We start from the raw sequence: 22312 nt of genomic DNA, 5'->3' as shown, positions 1-22312 counted from the left end.
GTGTGTATGACTGTGCCTTTAAACTAAACTGTCATTGTGGCAAGTGCCCCAAATCGACTTATGTTTATGTTAAACTGACAGTACCCTCTAGCGACCTTTGTAATTATGACAGGAACAAAGGTCCATGTAGGGAGCATTTACCTTTTGAAACCAAAAACCAACATAGCTTTTTAAAGCATACATGGTAATTATTGTAACCACCAACGAAAGTCTAATCTTAGCAAAGTACTTATCTTAACCCAAACCATGATCCTTCCCTAAACCTAATTTTTTTCCTCATTGTTGTGCCTAAACCTGACCTGACCTTAAGCATAGTGTTGTCACATCCTAAAACAGTTCAGATCAGAAAACACTTTTGTGTCCTTCTAGAAATAGACAAACAACTGTTTTTATTGTTTGATTTGGAGGACTTCAAACACAAATATTTAACATTCTAAGACCTGAAAGGCCATATCCTACATTTTTTAATGCATGGTATACGAGTTTTAAAATTTTGGATCTATTTTTCATTCCAGGCAGCCATTGGTTTCCATTAATTTTCCCACAGGATGAGAATAGTGATGCTGACTCTTGAAACTTGCTTGAATTCCATCACAGGGAATATCAAGTCTGCATTCATTTTTGTCAAAGTTGTATCATTGTTATGAGGTAATGCCATGCCATCAAATCAATCATCAAATCAACAAATTTGTTTTTATATTGCATTACCGTAGATTGTCATACCAGGAAGAAATGAATGGTAACCATTGGATGTTTAGAGCAGTAGAAAAGATAGTACCGGTATTACATTTCTAACACACAGATGCGTGGTTTGCAGAATGGTTAGCTGTGATGTAAACTTGCTTTTTAGGATGGGCTAAACAAACAAAATGACAGGTATTGTCTTGACTTTATTTCTCCTTGACAAACTTATTCTCTATTAATTTTCAGACTGTATAACCTACTAGTAAACACTAGGCTCAAATTAGCTCCAGGCTACTGAATGTGTCTATTGATCGCCATGTACAGTCTAGCTGGCAAAAAGCATATTAGCATATTCTGAATGAAGCATAGTCATATTTTCCTTTTACTGTGTAACTTCTTTTTACATTTAGTCTGTCCTTGTTTATTTTTCCACAACTCTGCTTTCCGTTCATGTGTGGAATTTGTATTTTTCTAGCTTTTATTTGTCATTTTACTGTTTGTTAAGCAGTTTGCTTATCAATATTCACTCCACACCACACATCTGCTCTACATTATGTCGTTACAGCAGCCCAAAGAGACGCACAATGTGTTCAAAGACACAAACCAGGACAGCCTCAAAGTTAGTAATTTCATATTCTTCTACAAAACACAGAAGATATATTCAAGCCTTGCTCATTTGTGTGTAACAAGTAGGTCAGAAACTGGAATGCTAAATAGGATACTTGTGTTTTGTACAAAGAATTAACATATTTTTGCACACAATGTTTTTAAACCAAAGCTACCGCATGTTATTTTGGGCCCAGCCCACACACTGTTCCCTTTGTGAGATTTATCTCACACCGTGATCCACAGCAGAACAGCCAGCATCTAAAATAGCCAAATAAAAGAGAGTGGGCTTTTTTTTTTTTTTGGACAGTGTTTACAGGAAGGTTGTCTTCAGCTGTGAAAAAGGGTGTGTGTTTGTTTTCACACCGTTCCAAAGAATATAAGCAGAGACGCTATCTCCATTCCCATCTGATCTGGCCAGGTAGAGCAGCAGCAGCAGCAGCATTGGCAGCCTGCAAAGACTGCTTTGGACCGAATGGAGTCAAGGTATTTGCCTCTCAGGCATCTGAAGTAGCACAGTGAGAGAGGAGTGTAATCAGCTCTGCAATCAGGTGATTCTAGGTCTTTCCTTGGCAAAATTAACTAATTAAATTAAAATAATTTAAAGCAATCATTCATTATAATTTATTATATTTACTTATGCAACAGCTGTCTGGTAGCTCTTTCTAAGCCAGGGGTCTTCAACGTTTTTTAAGCCAAGGACCCCCTAACTGAAAGAGGGATGGAGCAGGGACCCCCTACTACATATTTTGTATAAAATGAAGTTGCATATTAAACAGGGCCTACAATTTCATGTAAGGAGGTCTAAAGCCTTCATGCATACCTTTTTTGTATAGAATAGTAAGCTATTAAAATATCCTAATAATTGTTGGCATGATTTTATAAATCATCTTTTAATGTTAAAACATACATGTGGCACAGTTAATCCTAAGGATCTGTGGATGGCTACCTTAGTGACTACCTTATAGGCCAGTAAGTAAGGAAAAGGATTAGGGCCACATATAAAAAATGTATTGAGTTCTGAGTTTAAAGTCATAATTCTGAGAGAAAAAAAAGCTTTAGAAAAATATGTTTAGACTTTAAAAAAAAAGTCAGAATTCTGAGGGAAAAAAAGCTTTAGAAAAATATGTTTAGACTTTTTTTTTTTTAAAAAAGTCTGAATTCTGAGAAACCCCCAGACCCCCTGTTTAAGATCCATGTTCTAAGCAATTTGCTTTCTCAAGAATACAATTTAAAACGCCTTGAAACTTGTTTTAAATTTCAAGTCTCTATAATGTAAATGTTCATGACTAAATAAAGAGCAATAAAAGATAAAGTATGAGATACCCACTATGTGTATGTATGACTCCCACTGAGCCTAACCTTGGCAGAAGATTGTATGTTCATGTAGGACAACAGTGTTCATACTAAGATGCTGATTGAGGAAAAAAAAGGTTTTTGGTGCCTTTAAACAACTTCAACAGAAAATTCCAGTTCCCCAACATATACATTGCCTGACAAGTGATCTCGAAGATATCCACAGATATGAGTTAAAGATGGAGAGAAGAACAATAAATCAAAATACAATAATTGACGTCAGTTTACTCTTTAATCTGTATTTACTCACATGACAAGAAATAACATCAGAGACAACAGTCACTTGATTATGAGGGTGTCTGTTGAGATAATGGTTGCATTTCAAACTCAGAGTCTAAAAATACCTAATTTCTGCAACCGTTCAAATTGAGTCAAACCCAGACCAGCGTTCCCCATCAGGGAAAACAATAACTATGACCTCAGTCTGTTATTTTGGTAATGGCTAATTAGAAGGGGCTTGTTTCCGATTAGCTCCCAATGTTACTTACACAGGCCATTGCCTTGTTTCCGTGCATATTGAGTTATCTCTCAGTGAACCCCCTCTCGCCATGGTGTGTTGCTGGAACAACTGGTTTGACTGTTCCAATCAGGCTATTTGTTTTTGTCCTTGATCACATACACAATAATGTCAGTCCATTATTCTTGCTTCTTTTTTTAACCCAGTATTTGTCACCTAATGTATGTTTCTAATTTAAGTGATCACTCCACTGAAATGGTCCTGAGACACTCCCAGGAGAAAGAACTGATATCTGGATGAATGGCTTTAATTATTCTGTGAAGAAGTGGCTGTGGTCGGGGTGCCTGGATAGCTCACCTGGTAAAGCGTGTGCCCCATATACAAAGGGTCAGTCTTTGTCGCAGCGGCCCCAGGTTGGACTCCGACCTGCGGCCCTTTGCTGCATGTCATTCCCCCTCTCTCTCCCCTTTTACATATTCAGCTGTCCTATATAATAAAGGCCTAAAAATGCCCCCCAAAAAAATCAAAAATAAAGTGTATGTGGTCACGCCTGCTTATCTGTGGACAATGTTATTCCTCTGCATTCTTCTGTACATTTGATTATAATAATTAAAAAAATTATAATTATAATTATACGAGGACTAATATTAATATATAAGGACTTGTCCTACAATAAGCCCCCATACCTAACAAAAACATCTCATTTGTTTTGTCTTTCAAAACAAAATGTATGAGCATTTTCTGAACTGGTTCCATATGTTTGCCAGTGCAGCAATGTTACAAATGACTGTTATGAAAATAATAAAATAATAATAAATAGATAAAAATGATACATAAGAGTGTCCTCTGATCTTATTGTTAAGTTTTTTGCTGAGTTTAGGCAACTAAATCTACTTAGAAACAACAACGGCAGTTTCTGCTAAGTCAGACGCTTTGTCCATCCAATCATGTATCCCAACCTTCTCCCTAAATGTGGGCAAAGCCAATCTTCACCATGTATTATTTGCATAAATTCGACGACTCAAGTGTTATTCCTGACCGTATTTAGTTCCCTCCAGTAGCCAACTGTACGTTATCTGTAGCTAGCCGAGCTCACTGATCTTAGAACTCACCAGGAACCAGTTTTGTTTTCTAGTTTGTCTCTTTTTTCCTCCTTGTCTCTGTACATGTGGATACAGCCTCGGGATAAAGGGCCAGTCACACCAAATGGCAAAATGTTGTGGAATCAAAGCATTTCAACGGAATTGCCAATACTAATGGATTCACACACCGGAGTGAAATAAATCTGTGTGACGTGTTCATGTCTAGTTCAACTTTGGTTGTGCTGTTGACCAGAGGCGGGTCTAGAGGGGGGGCCCGGGGTTGCAAACGCCACCCCCCTGAGATATGATCTTTGTTGAAGTTTGAGGTTTATTGTCAGTGTATTTCACTTTATTTTCATATAGTTCTGTGAAAAGAATCTTCCCAGCCCTTGTCACATGACCAATGAATGAGTTTCCATGATGACTGTCCAAATGTTTGCCCTATAGCCCATAGAAAATGTGTATTGTATTTGGATACACAATTTGTTGAAAATGAAAACAAGTTAAATTAATAATGAATGTGATGTTTTTTTATTTAAATTACATTGTGTTGTTCTATCCTATCCAATATTTCCTATATTTAAGTCTTTTTAACAAGGTTCTGGTATTCAATACACACATTTCCGTTCCAGCTATGTATAGAACCACTTTTTCCATGAACTGAACATATTAACAAAAGAAAGAGAAAAACCACAGCAGGGATCGCACTAAAAAAAAAGACAAAGTGAGACATACCCCTAAATTAATGATAAAATAACCTAAAAAAAAAATGACAAGACAGACACACACCACCATGCAGGCCTAGTTATATTCAAATTGCTAGAACAGGCTGTAGTCAGATCCTATGTTGTTAATTGGGTGAGACAAAGTTCAGTCCAGAGGGGTCCACCGCGGCCAGAACTGGTTGCCATATCTTGATGAATCCATCAAAATGGTCATGCAGGGTATGAGTCAGTTTTTCCAACGGGAGTATTTCCAATACCTCCCTATACCAATCGTCCAGTGTCGGGGTGTTCTTAGATATCCAGAACTTGAGAATGGTCTTTCTTGCTACGTACAGAAGTATGCCAATCAATTTAGCATTGTGGGCACTTTTTGCACTGTCCGCTTTAGCTGCTAAGATGCACTGGAGGGGTGAAAGTCTCAGATCATATCCAACCAAGGTAATCACTTCCTCCTTCACATCTCTCCAGAACCTTTGTATCTTTACATATGTCCAAAAACATATGTATGTGTGTGCCTGTTTCTGTGTCACATTTAGGGCATTTAGGTGAGCCCAGACCAAGCCTGCCCCTCAGTAGCGGTGTGCAATGGAGTCTGTGCAATATTTTAAATTGCCTCTCTCTATCAGTGTTACAGCTCATGATAGTAAGTGTATTTTTTATAATTGCTGCCCAGATATCCTCTTTTATATGACAGTCTATACCACTACAGTGGAGTAATTAGAGTTTAGGCCTAAAGTTTCGTAAACATGAGAAATAAATCTCTGTGGTATGGATTGCTTAAGAATGTTTTCCAAGAAAGACACATTTGAAGCATGCATGTTTTTTGACATATAGTGTCGTATTTGCAGGTAACGATAAACATGAGACTGCTGTAGAGAGTATTTACTTTTCAGGCCTTCAAATGACTCCATTGTTTCTCCTTCATAGAGTTTAGCAAGTCGGTCCAGGCCCTTCTCCTGCCAAAGTTTAAACACTGAATCTTGACATGAGGGGAGAAAATCTGGGTTCCCTCATATGGGAGCTAGAAGTGAGAAATGGTTTTTGAGTTTAAAACAAACCTTTATTTTATTCCAAGTATTCAGTGTGTTCCGCACAATGAAGTTATTTTGTACTTGCAGTTTTACCTTCTTATAATTAACAAAAGGACAATCCCACAGTGCCAGTACGCCACAATTTCTAGACTCCATATCAATCCAAGTATTTGTAATGTCTGGCTTCAATATTTCCTATATTTCTAAGCAGATTTTCTATGCTGTATTCTGATAAAATCAACCCTAATCTTCTGGTGGGTTAACAAAAAAGAGACATGTTTTTCAGGCAGTTCAAAGACAGACTCTGCGAAAAACCGCTGTTTCACACTAGCTCGATAACTCAGTTAGCATGCTAGCAGTGGTGAGCACAGTCACCATCGTACCCACTGTTAATCATTCATTTATTTGTAAAACTAAACTTCACACCTTGTGACTATTGTGCAAAAATGCTCTGTATCCTTCACCGAGCAAAAGAAACAAGCAGGCAGAACATTTCCTGCTGTATCCTTATTTTCCTTTTCTCCTCTGTGAAAATCTCAAGTATCTCAATATCAATCTTGATGCTGATCTAGTTTGAACAATATTGCATTTTACAATTTGGAGATAGGACAAATGTGAAGTGAACTCAAACCAAAACAGCCCTTTAATATACAGTCAGAAATAAATGTGATTTTTGCGGCTGAGAGAGATTTCATATCTAAGTTATAATAACAGCAGCTTCCAGGCAGTGTTTATATCCAGCATTGGTCTTGTTACATTAGTATGTATTACCATTACCATATTCAAATATAAGTAATTTAATGAGCTGCTTGCAGACTTGTATAATAAAAGCAGAGAAATGTTGACAGTGCTCGGTAACTATATTCAGAATTGTCTATGTTTGCTGAAGATGTATTAAAACTGCATGCCAGAGCTAAAACAGAAAAGCATTTGCATGTGTCCTATCCTGTTGACTGCTATGCAGAGGGGATATTCTGTCATGTTCATCAGCCACATACGATGTGACACAAATGGAGGCAGAGTGGTCACTGAACACCTAGCCTAGAGACTTTGTGGTGAGCGAGTGGCACCGAAATGCAAGTTGCTCATGTGCCGTCAGATCCTCTGTTTCGGTTGAGTTGCAATCTGGCTTCACTCTCTGCAGGAACTCATGAACCCCTCGCTGGGTCAACTGAAGTAACGGATCAGGAGTCCACTCTCACTTTTTAACCCTTTAGCCTGCTTTTAGGATTTTGAAAAAAGATGTATTGTCATAGATAACTTAGATAACATAATTAGTTAAATCAACAACAAAAAGAATATGTAGTTTAAATTTCAGATTTTGGGGGGGTTGGTATTTAAGTATAAAAACAATCAATGATGGTCCAATTCTCAAAAGTGAAAGGAATCATCCACATGCTCATCAACCATGCATGAGAAAGTGTGAACTATGCCGGTTTGATGACTTGTTGACGCTATAGTCACAGCTTTCTGGCTCATGGTCGCTGTCCTCATTATCAAGAAGCTTTCAGCATAACAGCTTTTATCTGCAGCTGCAGTCATGCTGTCACCCTGCTTCAGGTGTTAGAACAGCTTCTCCAAAACCCATAGATTATTCACTGAGCAGTAAATACAATACAGCGTCAGAAAATACATGCACGATATCATAACCGATTGTTTTGGGGCACTTGTAGGCAGTGGATTTAGGTGATTAACAATTAAAAGTGAACATGCACGCTGTTTTGATCTGTGTCTGCATGATGAATGTATTATAAGAAATGGATACTGGACTCCAAGATGGTGCCCATTCATTTGAATAAAAATGTCTCTCCCAGCGCAGACATTTTCTTCACTTCCTGGTTTGCTTCTGCGTTGTGCGGCTCACTGCACATTAGTTAGCATTAGTGGTTTTTTTTTACACTGCCTGCTTAGCCCATAGACTTTACATTGGGATGATGTCACTCACATAAAAAATAGCTTCTCTAGGCTCCGGGAAAGTTTTGCACATAAAGAACATTGATGGTACAAAACTTCATAATACAAAGACTGATACCTGACCTTGTTTTCAGTTTTAGCTGTCTTGTTAACAGTTTTACAAGTGTCTTTGTTATAATGGCAGTCTATGGGGAAATGCTTATGGCATTCTGCAGGGGATTTTTTGTTGCAGTACCACGAGTGGCCAATGAGCAAATTGGCAGAAAGGCTGAGTGGCTAAACTGTATCCACATGTACAGTGCATGCAGTCATAGTAAGTAGGAAAGGTCAATGAGGGTCCACAGTGGAAAGGTGTCATTTTCTGGAGAGCATGAATGTATTTCGTAGAATTGAATATTAGAATTTGATCATTTTGTATTCTACAAGAAATGTTTATACTGACGATGACGATAAAGTAGAGATCAGGGGGTTCACCACAAATAGTTTATTATTTACGGCCCATTGATATTTACAGTAGATTCAATCATTAGTTTTTCACATGGTAAAGTAGAAAAGTTGACCTGATGGTGATACTAAAGGGAAGATCAGGAACTAACTTGATATATACCGACATGTATATCCTTAGGGCCTGCATAATTCAAATAAAAAAATAAAATCTTTGAATTGTAAAATGTATTACGCGTTAAATGTGCTTTATATAGATCTGAAATCATATCCATCTTTTAACTTCTTTGTTTAAGCGTTTTTTCTTCTTTAATAAGCCAAGATAAGATGTGCCAAGCATACTTTGAATGTTATTTATGGACCCAGTGGGAACAGAGCTTCCAGAAAATCAGCAGTGCTTCACAGGCTTCAGAAAGGAACTTCTCAAGTGCCTTCCTCCCCTCATCCCCCCTGCAGAGGGACTCATCTGTTCCTAATATTACACACTTGTGCTTTGGAAACCTCTGTAACTAATGCATTATGCTAGTCCATCTGAAAAATGCTGAAGGCTTTATACAACATCTATCGCAGATCACACTCTGCAGATATGTTCAGGTATATTTACCCAGGAAACACATGATTACACATTATCATTACTTGAGAATATAAAATGTAATGCTGTACATTAAGAGGTTAGCAATTATATTCAACCATAGGCCAGTTTTTTTTCCCAGCATTCTTCATTACTGGGCAAACATTTTACATGGTGGAAATCATTCTTATATTTTTGATTGTTTATTTCTTTTAATTCTTTAAATAATAAAATTGATTCATAGAACTGTATTGGAAAAAAAGAGAACAATTCTCAGTGCTAAAATCAAAATCCAATGAGCATGTTCCAAAAAAGCTGAAAATGTAGCACATCTACAGTTGAGGATGACAAAATATTCACATTTCACTTGTTTATTTGACTCACATCACAGAAGAAATGGGGAAGCGTATTTTGTGATTTATAGAACTGTTTGTTTTGGAGTTGTACCCAAGAGCAGATGCCATTTTTTAGTAAGTTTTGGCTAACAGAGTTACAGCACCTTGTGTTAATACTTATTTGGCAAAAAAATTGGTTTCCACACAGCAACAGGGATCCACTTTATGGTTCGGTGCGCATGCCTCTCTTCATGTGGGGGCAGTATTAGATGATGTTACGAGGTCATATTTATCGGGATTTACATGATCCTTGTACATACATTGTTATGTACAGCAGTTTAATGGAAAATCATCAAATGTTTGCTATAAACTATGAAATGACAAACTTAAAGCTACATTGTGTAAGAATTTCTCCCATCTAGCGGTGAAATTGTATATGACAACCAACTGAATATTACTTTCTAGCCCCTCCCATTCCAAACACGTTTTAACTCCTACGGTGGCCGTATTATTCCAAGAAGTACGACTTGTCTGTGAGCGTTCCTTCCAGTGTAATAATAGTTTTACGTTATTTTGGTACCATTTCATTGCTAACATCAGCTATCAGGTTCCCAAACATATGCAAGCTAATGTTAGTAAAGAACCAGTGCTATCGTTATTCTGCATATTGTACGAGATTAATGGTGTAAAGTAATGTTTACAGCGTAGGAGAGAAGCAACGGAGGTTTGTGTTTTTAATAGATTTCTCTGAGCAGTATGAACAATGTCAATGAAACCGAAATTAGCTCTTAGTATCTCCATCTACACGCAGCTGTTCTAGCTGTAGCTAGTCTGTGTTACAACTGCACATGACGTGAGTTGTCTGGCAGGGAAATCACGACACATATGATTACGTTTGTTACAAGTTAGACAATCCTTTTTCATCATTGACGTGAGGAAAAGTATCCTAGACGTTTTTCTAGCATTATGCACAACCATTCTATAGTTAGCCAAGCAAGTAGCAACTATAAAACCTTCGAATTTACACAACTAGGCTGAATTACCTGTCGAGAAGAAAGCAGGCAACTTTGGCATCCCTTTTAAAATCCTTGCTCCTTATCAGCTCTTTCCAGCTTGGAAAAGCCACTCCAATATTAACTTTGGTCTTGTTGTCCTTGAGAATTGGCGTGATCCTCCATCTTCAACGGGCTTTCAAATCTGCCGGCAGTCGCGAGTAATCTCCCGGCTGGCATTCGTCACGGTGCCACTGAGTGTAAAAGCGCGAAAGGCGGAGGTATGTCCCTCTTTGGCTAACGTGTTTTAAAGATGGAGGCGCAACATGGCGGCAGTCATTTGAGCAACTCGCTCGTATGTGTTCTGAATGGCTCGTAATGATTCTGAATGGTAGATTCTACGCTTACGAGAATACTTTGATTAGTTGGTGGAAGTAATTACACATGAATGAGCACATATTTGTGAAAGAACAAAGGGGTTTTTGCTAAGAATCAACTCAAAAAAATTACACAATGGAGCTTTAAGCTTTCATCAGGGGGCCAAATATGTTTGTTGCAGGCCAGAAAACTGCCGTATACACTAATACATATTATATCCATTTGGGACACAGAACTCATTAATCTCCTCACACCAGTGTTTCCCAATGTGCACCAATTCCTTTTGGAATGTAGACAGCAGAATATTATCAACGCATACAGTAGTGTAGCCCTATCTATTTACATTGTTGTCAAAGATGTACCTAATTTACAAAATAGGCTTTAATGTATATAATGTTGTTAGTTTTACGTCCAACTATAAGAAAAGGTGACGAGACAAAGATAATTATGGAAAGAAACTGTGTAGGAAGTGCTGGTAAAAGGCTTGATATTTCAGTCATAATGAGTCTCCTGCTGCTTTGTAAAAATGGGTTTCATCGTCTCTGTCTGTTAATGTAGTTTATTTACGAAGCTACATTACAACAGTCAACACTTAGCTTTTAGAACAGTGTTAAGCAACTATGAGCTACAAGATAACTAATGCTAATACAGAAAGACAGTTTCAATACAATGGGAATTCCCCCCAAATCTTTATACACATTGGAAAAATAATTATGACAGCAATCATCAATGCATATAAGTTGTTGCTGTAGCTCCAGGCAGTTACCAATTTAAATTTTCTATTTTCACTTTTTTTTTTTTCTTATCCTGGGAAAGTCTTTTGGTACACGGTCACATCAATTATTATTATTACGCTTAGTATTGAAGAGTCATAAACTAGTCTCAGGCAGACATGCAAAACAGCCATACCAAACCATAACTTCTAACTAAAGATCACATCCATAATAATAGAAGACTTACATGTTCATTCATGTACTAACCAAGAAAGAAAGGTGTAGAGGGCAGGCTTTCTCTCAATAATTATTTTTAATAATAGCAGTTGCAGCAGCAGTAGTAGTGGCAACACTAAGAAAACTTGTAATAATAATAATTATTGTTTTTCTTTGGTCCAGAGGGGCAGTTCAGCCAGGGCAAAGGCACAATGTCTGTACACTCTGTCTGCACATCTCTGCCATGACGATTTAATTATCTACTGTGTGTTACTGCAGATTTAGGTCAGACTTTGTTCTGAGACTTTGACTTAGTTCATATAAAATGGGGATTTTCTCTCTTGTGCAGTTTTTGCTGTTGGGTAAACCCGGGTTCCACGGACCAACATCCTGTTTCTAACCTCCCTGTGAGAACTCAGAACAGCCTGCTGTGAGAAACAAAGCAAAACAGGTATTGGCTTTTCTTCATGTACACATCAGCAGTTTGTGATAAAGATCTGTTTAGCAACGGCAAATGTTATGCACATCACTATCTCTGTGGATCTATTTTAGTTTTTCTGCATTTGATTAACAATTGCACTAAGTGAGACATTGCTTGTGTGGCACGACATGTTAACAATCAATTTAGAGAGTCATACTTTTATTATACTATTAGGAATGTATTTCAACAATACCGCAGCTGACACTTGTGTTGTGCAATACCAATCGCACATTAACATGTTTATGCCTGTGAGGATGTTGTGACGGTTGAGCTGCTGTTCTCTGTCATAACAGACCGACAGGGCCGGAGTGGTTATTTGGTTCACACCATGTGTCAGTGGCATGCTAGCAAAGACCAGTGAAGCCTTGTTGGTTCCCGCCACAACCCTAACTAGTCCATAAGGTCACCCTGAAATCTTTCCAAACAGCCCTAAAAGTTACTCATTCACTCAAAGCGCTGGAGCCACAAAACTCCAATTCCCCTCATGAAAAGCACAATAAGTCACTGATGTTTGCAAGAAAAACAAACCATACTATATGAGTATAAATCACTTGGGGGCTAGACTTCAGTTTTGACAATATTACTGACTCCCAAGGGACTTGCAGGCACATGGGAAACCACAGCAAGATGGATAGTGTATTCCTTTTGTAAGTACATCATGTTTCAGCGCAACATTAAAAGGCATCCCGGACAGCAATAACTCATCTTTGCAGTTTCCCACATGGCCCTCATGTCTTTGACATATCTAAAGAAAAGTGGTGATGATTACTAAATGGCCCAACTCCAAAGCCATATACAAAACACCCTCATCACACATGCTGAAAACTCGATCCCTCTGTTGCCTTACAACAAAGGCTTCAAGTAAGAGGGTTCAACAAAGAAACCCAGGACCACTCTGTTCATGTCAATCAAAGCATGCATTACTTTGCACATTTGTTGTGCATCAATTATGGGATAGTTATAAAAGAAAGCGAAGCGTTTGCTGATTTTCTCTTAAAGGAATAGTTAGATAGAAATAGGTGTGGGGAAATAGGCGTGCTTGCTTTCTTGTCAAGAGTTAGATGAGATGAGCTTAATGTCACTCTCATGTTTGTACGCTAAATATGAAGCTACAGCCACCAGGCTATTAGTTTAGCTTAGCATAAAGACTGAATGCAGGGGGATACAGCTAGCCTAGCTCAGTACGGCGGTAACAAAATGCCTACCAGCACCTTCACAGCTCACTTATTACATGTCTATACATCGTGTTTATTTTAATCCGTAGTATTAAAAACTCACAAGAAGTCACAGTGCCCCGCCAAGGAATAGACCAGCACATACCTTTTTGCAAAAACATTCCAAAAATGTCAAACTATTCCTTTAAATCAGAATCAGCTGGTGCCACACAGCTAAAACAAGCTTGGATTTTTGCATGGAAATTATCGTTAAATGCTATTTTGACCTGCAGGTCCTGGGGGGGGGGGGGGGTTTCAGTCCAGTCTGTCCTGATCCTTCACTCACAGTTTAGGTTGGAGGACTGGGATTAACTCTTATCTCTTCTGGGACGTTGTCTATCTTTTGGGACCCGACATGGACTCGTCTAAGCCCCCTCCGTTGCCACCTCACCCAGCTTCGTGGAAAACATTCCTAAACAGACCAGCCCGGAAGATAGCATATCAGTTCCTTTAACATACTGTACCATGAAAAATCCAAAAGCTTCAGTCTCTCATAGCTTCATGCTTGCTCTGACTCCGACACCAGTCTATAAAAACAACTGCTTATTTATTTTCACTCCATTTTGAGAGCAAACATTTCTCTGAGTGAGGCACTCTCACAGTAAACAGCCATACACAGACAGGCAGGTTGTTTGTTACTGGACAGAAATGATAAATCACAGGCGGCGGGTTGGCCCAGAGGTCGCGAGGCTGGTTGTAGCTGGTGGGCTGCTGGTTTGATTCTGCATTGTTGAACACAATATTCCAGGATAATACTGCCAAGGTACCCTGAACAAAAGTGCTAGATGTGTTATCAAGCTTCAGCTCTGAACTGTGAAATTATATATGGCCATGTACAGCTGATGTTCATCAGCATGAAATAACTCCAATTACTTTGTGAAAACTGGCCTGAAGAAACGGGTGTTAAAGTAAAACATAAGCTCTCTTTCTCATTTTTCATCCATTTATTTTTTTCCCATTTGTTTAAACATTTCTTCTCTCTCTTAAGTTTTTTTTTTATATATATTAAACCAAGCAATGACCTTAAAGTACCTGCTAACAAAAGTATGTAATTGTACAGTGAGTCTGGCCTATGAAACCGGCTGTATATATACACAGTACAAGGACCTTTGACGTGACTGCACAGGGAGTTTTTCTTCCACTCCATCAATAGCCCCTTTCCGACCAAGTAGTTATAGGAACGTAGTTATATTAACTGCATTCACACTGGCCAAGTGGCCATAGGAACTGACTTTTTTATTTTTTATTTTTTGGGGCATTTTCAGCCTTTATTTTGATAGGACAGCTAAAGAAATGAAAGGGGAGAGAGAGAGGGGGAATGACATGCAGCAAAGGGCCGCAGGTCGGAGTCGAACCCTGGCCCGCTGCGTCAAGGAGTAAACCTCTATATATGGGCGCCTGCTTTACCAACTGAGCTATCCGGGCAACCAGGAGCTGACCTTTTGTTATTATAACACAGCCATCTAACCACCACTATGCGGAAAAGGGAAAAGACCCTGCCCTGAAGTAGGAGCTGAAAGAGGTACAGGAACTGTGGCCAGAGGAATTTAATAATCCCCAAATTGGTCCAGTCGGAACACGAGAAAAAAAGGGTTCTAGGAACGTTATGTTCTAGGAACTGCAAAAAATCCCTCCGGTCGGAAAGCAGCTTAAAACAACCCATAACATCGGTGTAGGATTACCTGGAAGCTCAGACTCTCTCTGTCACACTTTGTCCATGAAGTCTTTGATAAGCCCTTGTTTTTAGTTCTGGATAATGCACATATGGAAAGGTTTTATTGAGCATGGCATTGCATAAAACTGGATTTCCGAAAGAGGAGGCAACCAGTTGGAATGGGTATCTAATCAAGGCAGGGTCTGAACCAACAGGCTGTGTGCTCCTGCCTAAGCAGCGGGGGCTATTCTTTTCCTTCACTGAGCACATCCAGTGTGCCCACTGGCATTTCATTTACAATTCAAATACATTCAGTACAGGGCCTCCTGCTGGGATTGAAAATGCACTCAATTGGAAAAGTGATAATGTGTGTAATACCTTGCTTTCTTTAAATAAGGAGTGTGGTGAGAGGTGTGTTCAAACTCGACTCCCATGGTGGTGTCTCAAATATTCATTTTCAAACCGCACACTGTGATCGGTGTTGATTTTCACAACTTTTACCTGATCTCCTCCTTATAGTGTGTTGTAACTTGAAAGTCTCGCTTGTGGTTGTACTCGTAATGTCCTTCCAAAGTTGCTTGTTTTCACAAGGGTTGTGCATGCCTGAACGCTCACCCACCGTGTTGTAAATATCTAACTGTCATGTCAGCTTGTCTAATATTTATGTAGGGAATTTGGCAGTTTATCACTTAGAAATATTCAGGTGGGAAATATAGCTATAGGGCTCCATGTTGTACTTTATCTACATTGTTAAATTACATTGTTATCCCTATACATACTGTAGGCTGCATCTAAATTCTAGACTATGTATGAAAACAAATAAGGGCCTCCTAGGTCAAGTGGGCTATATAATGTATCATATTAGTCTAAAAACGTTGTCATCAGCCCATATTTCGAATCAATAAATGAAACCATGTTGTGTACAGTGGTTTCAAGTAGATGCATACGTTAAACATCAACCTGTCCAGGGACTGCGGGTGGAAATTAGCATTTTTTGCTATAACCTGGCACATGACATCTCTTCTTTTTTAGACTAATGTTTTTTTGTGCATTGTCCCTGATCAAATAAAGAAATAAACATAAACATAAACTACCTCTTTTAAAACTAAAATATTTTGTCATGCCTGTCTTCCAACCTCATATGCGCAGTTAATAGAGTAGTTACGGTAGAGAATTCCTTTTCCCCTAGACATGCTGCCTTCACTGACTGTTAGAATCATTGCATTTACCGGTTTAGGTCACCTGACTAGCGTATGAGAGTTTACATTTTATATTTTTATGACAAAGACCACGTCTGTGGTGTTATCAATAGAGAATAGGCCTACAAGTTTGGCATTTTTGTAACTTTACATATCTATTTGTAAGGTATAACGTTTAGGTGTCATAGCCTCTAACAACAATCACCTTTATCCAGATTTTGTCTTTTTCATTTTGCAGTTCCACAACAAGGTTGTTTCTACGTAAAAAGTTAACTAAAGTAATTACATTTTAGGCTTACAAAACTTCTAAAACTTTTAAAGTGCAGGCTTACGAGGCGCACCTGAAGGCACCAAAAGTCTCGGTCAATTAGAAGAGTTTAGACAGTGAGGGGAGCTTGTACTTGTAGTCGGTCTGTGAGCTCTCCACCGATGACCAACTAAAAACGCCCCACTGCTCCGACTCAGATCTGCGGGGGTGGGGAGTCGACAAGTTTGGATTTGGACTTTGAAAACCATGGGATTCGAGCTGGACCGCTTCAAGGGGACCGTGGACCCGGATTTTAAATGCAACTTGTGCAATAAAGTCCTGGAAGACCCGCTGACGACTCCGTGCGGTCACGTCTTCTGCTCCGGCTGCGTGCTGCCCTGGGTCGTCCAGCAGAGCAGCTGCCCCGTCAATTGTCAGCGGATCTCCACCAAAGAGCTGAACCACGTCCTGCCTCTGAAAAACCTCATCCTGAAGCTGGAGATCAAATGTGACAACCACGCGAGGGGCTGCGATGCGGTGGTGAAGCTGCAGCATCTGGCCGAGCACGCCGAGATGTGCGACTACTCCCCGGAGAAGTGCAGGAATAAAGGATGCAACGAGGTGCTTAGCCTCCGGGACATGGATGCTCATATGCGGGATACTTGCGACTACAGACCGGTGGGGATATGCGAGAGCGGCTGCGGATTGATGCTCACTCATAAAGAGCAGAAATTAAACAGCCACTGCTGTATGAGAGCCCTGAAGGCGCACAACAGCGCGCTGCACTGCAAAATTATCAGCCTGGATAGAGAGTTCAAGAAGCAGACTATTAAAGCCAACAAGAGAGAGAAGTCACTCCTGGCACAACTTTCCGCCGTGCACACCGAGCTGCAAATGACAGCTCTGAAATATCAGAAGAAATTCACAGAGTACAGCGAGAGGATCGATTCCTTAACCAAGACCGTGGCTTTCTCCTGCAAGGTAAGCCGTTTCCACTTTCAGGGAGCACAATCAACTCCCCCCCCCCTCCTCTAATCCACAGTTACTTTCTCCCTGTCACTGAGGGAAAACCTGCAATAATTAGTAGTATAACATAAAAAAGACACCTAACAGGACTACCTCAAACTAGTTTCTATATGATTCCCAGAAGTACATTCTGATAGTATATACCCAGGCAGTAGCCTACATTTTCTCCCTAAATATGTATCAGAAACATATATACAGTATCCTAGTTTGGTCCATCTTAACTGACATCCTGCTGTAGGTCTACAATTGTTTCAGGGCCTTAATATAACTTTTAAATATAGTTCTCAAGATGTTTGCTTGCTCTCTGGGACTCAGTATCTCAGTTTACTGGACCTCCATGTTGTTTGGATAGATACACCCCAGATGAAAGTATTAACTTTTTGAGGATTTATCTGAGGATTGTACTGCTTGGAAATCAAGTTTTCAGGGGTCCTACAGTGCTCACAAGTTTGTTTCTTCACTGTCTGCTTTGAGACATGGATGTCAGCTGTGCCTCTGGCCAGCTGGCAGTCAATGGGGGAGGGCCAAATATTTACTGCAGTTCTGTACACAACTAGAGCCAGGTTCCAGTTATATTGCCTCCTCGCAGCATGCTTGTTTGAGGTTTTCTGTCATCGAATGTTCGCCCTTTTCCCGAGACAATCCTAACAAATTAGAATCATGGATGTAGAAGAGTTACTGGCACCACAGTTGCACTGAGTGTTGTGAAAGACAGTGAATATTAGTATTTTGGAGGACTAAAAGTCCTTTTTAAAATCTCAAGTGTTTTGTGGATACTGCACACTGGGATGATGAGACAGATTGAATATTTGTTCCCATCCACCTACAGTGATAAAATATGTAGGATTTCCTGCTGGTCACTGGTTAATAATGTATCTAAATCAGGCTCATATTGAGGAAAGGGTCCATGAACCCTGGTGTAAGGTTGTTTTATGGTTCAAATTTAAAAACCTAATGCCTCCTTTAATGACCAATTATCAACATCATAAAGGATACAGGAGTTCATAAGTCAGTTAATAAATTGAATTAGTGTATGGTGGTTGCTCTGCTGCTGTGATCAGCAGAGGGGAGTGGTCCCACTGTAATCAGGCTAAGTTATAAAATCTGTCCAAGAACAGGAGGAGGAGCTTTTGATTGGGCACACACTGCTGACAGTGTTACATAAAGTAATGTGGATGAATGGGAACCTTTCTTGGATGTTGTCCTACTTTATTTTATTTTTTTAAATTTTACCTCTTAACTCTTTTTTCACACATCTGCAAATTTTGTTTAAGTGACATATTTCAAAGACTTTACTCTTTTACTCTCTCATTTATTTTTTTGGCCTTTTTTTCTTGGTGGTTTCATTTGTTTGTTATGGGCTCAGTTTCCAGCAAAATTAGTTCCGGTAGACTGGTGAATTGCGCCTCAAAAGCACCGATGCGGGGAAATGGTGAAATCGCTCATGCTGGTATACAGAAGCTTGCTGGGCCAGTTGCACAGCTGATTATCATAGTTCGTTTGACAGAGGCATTTCAGTCCTACCACTGAGCATTACGTTCAGTGTATTACTTCTACTAACGTTAACCGAAGGAATAAAATCCCTTGTTCTAAAACGCCTTGAACATACATAAAAGATACGGGAATTGTTCCGGAAACCACTCACATAAGAGAAAGAGCAGGTCGGGAGAAGACGAAACTACATTTTGTGGATGATGTGGTTTGTTGGAAAGCTTTTTTTTTCTCTAGAAAGGCTCATTCATTGGGTCCAGTCAAGCAGAGAGCAGGATTGTTTGGTGGGAGAACCTCAATACACTCATGGCCATATGAAACGGAGCATCAGAAGTGGGATTAGCTGTGGGAGGCGGGCGACTTGCAGACTGCCACTGAAACTCTCTCAGGGCCCAACATGATGTCAGTGATCAATTGTTATCCGACTTGGTGACATGTATTGCCTTTCCAATCTCTCTCACAGGGGATATTTTGACTTGTCGAAACAGGAAAAGCCCAGGTAATGACATTCATGATGGCTCTGTTCCTTTGAAGCCATGCTAGTGAGCCAGCATTCCCAATGCCATGAACCTGGAACAACTAAATGCATTGCATCCGTTGCTAGCCATATTTCACAAATCCAAATTTCCGTGGTGAGAAGTGTCTAAAGCAGATTTGTTGTGACATATTTCTTCCTCATCATCAAGAGGGAATGTAGGCCCATCAGGACGAGTTAACCTACTTTACTTTAGTTTTTTTTTTTAAAGTTTTTTTTTTGCGTCTGCGTCACTCCTCGGCTTAGGCTTCCTGAGCCAGATGGAGGATTTTAATGTCTTCTTTTATTATCCAGGCAGTGTGACTGTGAGGGAGATTAGGATGACCTGGCTATGTGGAATAACTGACTTGAGTTTCCAATAATAGTCCTAACACTTTTCAAACCACTTCAGTGAGCCAGCCAGAGCAATAAAACAAAGCAAAAACAAAAAGCTCAGCTCTCCGTCTGGTTGACTTCAGGGCTGCTAGAATTGCTGTCACTCTTTCCATTCAGCCTCAGATCTCTGTTTTGACCCGAGTTCCTCTTCAGCTGCCATGGATGATCGTGTTTGCGCTACTTGATGCGATAAAGAGTGTTCATCACAAGACATCAAACCGATTGAGCCTCCACTGAATTTGATTTGGGTAATCATGGGTTTAATCTCACGAGGCTAATTTTGGTCTAATTTTAAAGCATGAATCTATGAGATAATTTAACAGAATAATGTAGTCCATTAGTTATCTCGAAGGCATAGGTGCCAATTGAATATGACAGAGATCACATTAACAAAAGTTATCCAGAAGTCACTGAACACATACGTTTTGGCTATTATATTTGAACGTAACCATTCGACGAAAGACATTGTTTAAGCTGCTGCTTCATTTGTATACATACCTTAGCTTCATTGAGTAATAATCCTCTTAATTGATTTGAAATCTACCAAACAACATCCTCCACAATCTGAAATTTCAATGACCAGGCCACAGAGTCAAGATACAAGATTCAGTACTTTATTGCCATACAACTCGGTGCAAGTTGCTAGGGATTTGCTTCAGTGTGCTCATGGTATCCCATACAGGATCACACTTGACAGGCAGATTAAAAAAAAAAGAGGGCACACCGCTCACCACATACCTGGATGACAGTCCAGGAGGCTAGAGTGAGGCTCTGCCTTTTACTCACAGACCAATAGTTTGTGAATGAATATTTTTCTTTTTCATTCTGCATTACAGTACCTACACTATAAGTAGATACTCTATGTTAGGAGTCAGACGGAGGGGAAGCAGTTTGATGCAGGACAGATTCGGAAAGTGTGACTGTTGCTGAGGTGAAGGCTCGCTGTGAGTGTGCCAAGTCACCAGTGAGCAACGTTTCACTGCTTTGTTGTTTGCTCTCTTTTCTTCAGTAACAAACTGCCCCGTTCTTCTTTTCCAATTAAAGTTAATGTTTGTTTACTTGACATAGGTTCCATCCATCCCCCCCCCCCCCCAAGTGATGTCAGTATGGTTTTTGGTGGTAAGGACATGTTTTTTTTATCACCTAGGCATACCTTTTTGTTTTAGTAAATACACAACCTCCTGAAGAGATTAACTTCATTCTTGGGGATTAGAGTTTTGCTAGAGTGTTCACAGATGTGGAAAAAGAACTCTCCTTAATTACTCTGAGTTCATTTTAATGGCTCTCGAGGACGAAATGTAAAAAACACCTTTAAAATCCATCCAATTTGTTGTGGCCGATTCAGTATAACTCCAGTGGATGAAGTAGCCTGTTACTTTTTTTTTTTTTTGCATTTTCACATGATTCCCAACTATCTTCTTGTTGACAGTAACGGCTGTAGTCACTTTAATGTGGAAGCATGTGTCGCTAATGCTGCCCAGGCATAGTGCAGGAGCACACATTCCTGAATGGCCTGACATGCACATGATGGTCTTTTTAGAATACATGGCAGTCAGGACACTGTACATGCCAAGCTTTATATTTAGTCTCTCTATGTCACAGCATACTGGAGTGGCAGCTGAAATTATGTTACCTCATAACTCCCCTCTAAGTCCTGCTTGAAAAAAACAGATTAAGAGCTGACTCTGCGAGTTTCCCAGAGGTTTTCATGTCATGTTGCCACTGAGTAAGTGGTTCTGTTGTGTATTAATTTACATAGGACAACAGTTTGTGAGAGGGTAGGGCTGTTGGCTCTTTGGACTGTTGACTTTTGGCCTTTGGGCTGGCTAAGCCTCGGAGAACGGTGAGGGTTAGGGCTGACCGATTTGAAAAAAAATATTCAATTGTAGTTTTCTTTTCTTTTTTTTACCAATATTGGGATTGTGACTAAAATTGTTATAGATTTCTTTTTTATGAAAATAAACTCTAGGCCTACAGTTTTAAAGATATTTTTTTACCAAGAATAATCACAAACTTATCTTGAGGTCCTGCCAGAGATCTTTCTTTCCCCTACCAGTCAGTTGGGGAAAAGTGAAATTTGAAGTAAACTTGGCAAGTTTTCCATAGAAGAACAGATCAATTTAGCCAAAATTTGTTAAGATATTACATGTCATTACTCAATAACATCCAGATATAATTATGACATTTAGCAGTGGACCTCTATTTAATAATAACAATTACAATATCCAACTTACAACCCCTAATCCTACTATTGACAGCTCAGCACTGTAGCTGCTTAAGCTAACGTTAGCTTCACAGATTTACTGTATGAACGGCTTCATGGCCCTAAGTACCGAGGGTCGAGATTCAGAGCTTTTTGGTTGATAAGCATAACATACCTACATAATGTAGCTAAAAGTTTAACCTTGCAATTCCAACAACTCTGTCCACCAGTCATTTACATTGATAACTACAGAGCTAACATTATCAGTTAGCTACCTGTCTGTCTTAGTTAGCTGATAAGCTAGAATGGTTATTTCTAGAAAGACATGCCAGTTTTTTGGTCTTTTTGTGTAGTAAGCGATGTTATCTTTTGCCGAAACCATC

At 39.4% G+C, this 22312-nt stretch overlaps 1 protein-coding gene and 1 long non-coding RNA gene across 3 annotated transcripts in view; one reads left to right on the top strand and one right to left on the bottom strand.

Annotated features, from left to right (window-relative positions):
* Window positions 1-441: 441 nt before the first annotated feature.
* LOC116037359 overlaps window positions 442-22312 on the bottom strand; it is a 37621-nt gene continuing 15750 nt past the window's right edge. Inside the window, exon 2 of the long non-coding RNA XR_004101849.2 lies at window positions 442-1795. This is a non-coding gene — a long non-coding RNA (uncharacterized LOC116037359). The remainder of the gene's footprint in view (window positions 1796-22312) is intronic.
* Window positions 16429-22312, top strand: part of pdzrn3b (PDZ domain containing RING finger 3b) — a 108192-nt gene continuing 102308 nt past the window's right edge. For both annotated transcript variants that reach the window (XM_031280477.2, XM_031280468.2), the window contains exon 1: window positions 16429-17280. In XM_031280477.2, the coding sequence (XP_031136337.1) occupies window positions 16567-17280 (714 nt within the window). In that variant the 5' untranslated portion in view covers window positions 16429-16566. The remainder of the gene's footprint in view (window positions 17281-22312) is intronic.

This window comes from Sander lucioperca, chromosome 6 (assembly GCF_008315115.2).
Source record: "Sander lucioperca isolate FBNREF2018 chromosome 6, SLUC_FBN_1.2, whole genome shotgun sequence".
In the NCBI taxonomy this organism is placed as follows: Eukaryota; Metazoa; Chordata; class Actinopteri; order Perciformes; family Percidae; genus Sander; species Sander lucioperca.
Note: the sequence above shows the minus strand (reverse complement) of the source record. Positions and strands in the feature narration are given on the sequence as shown.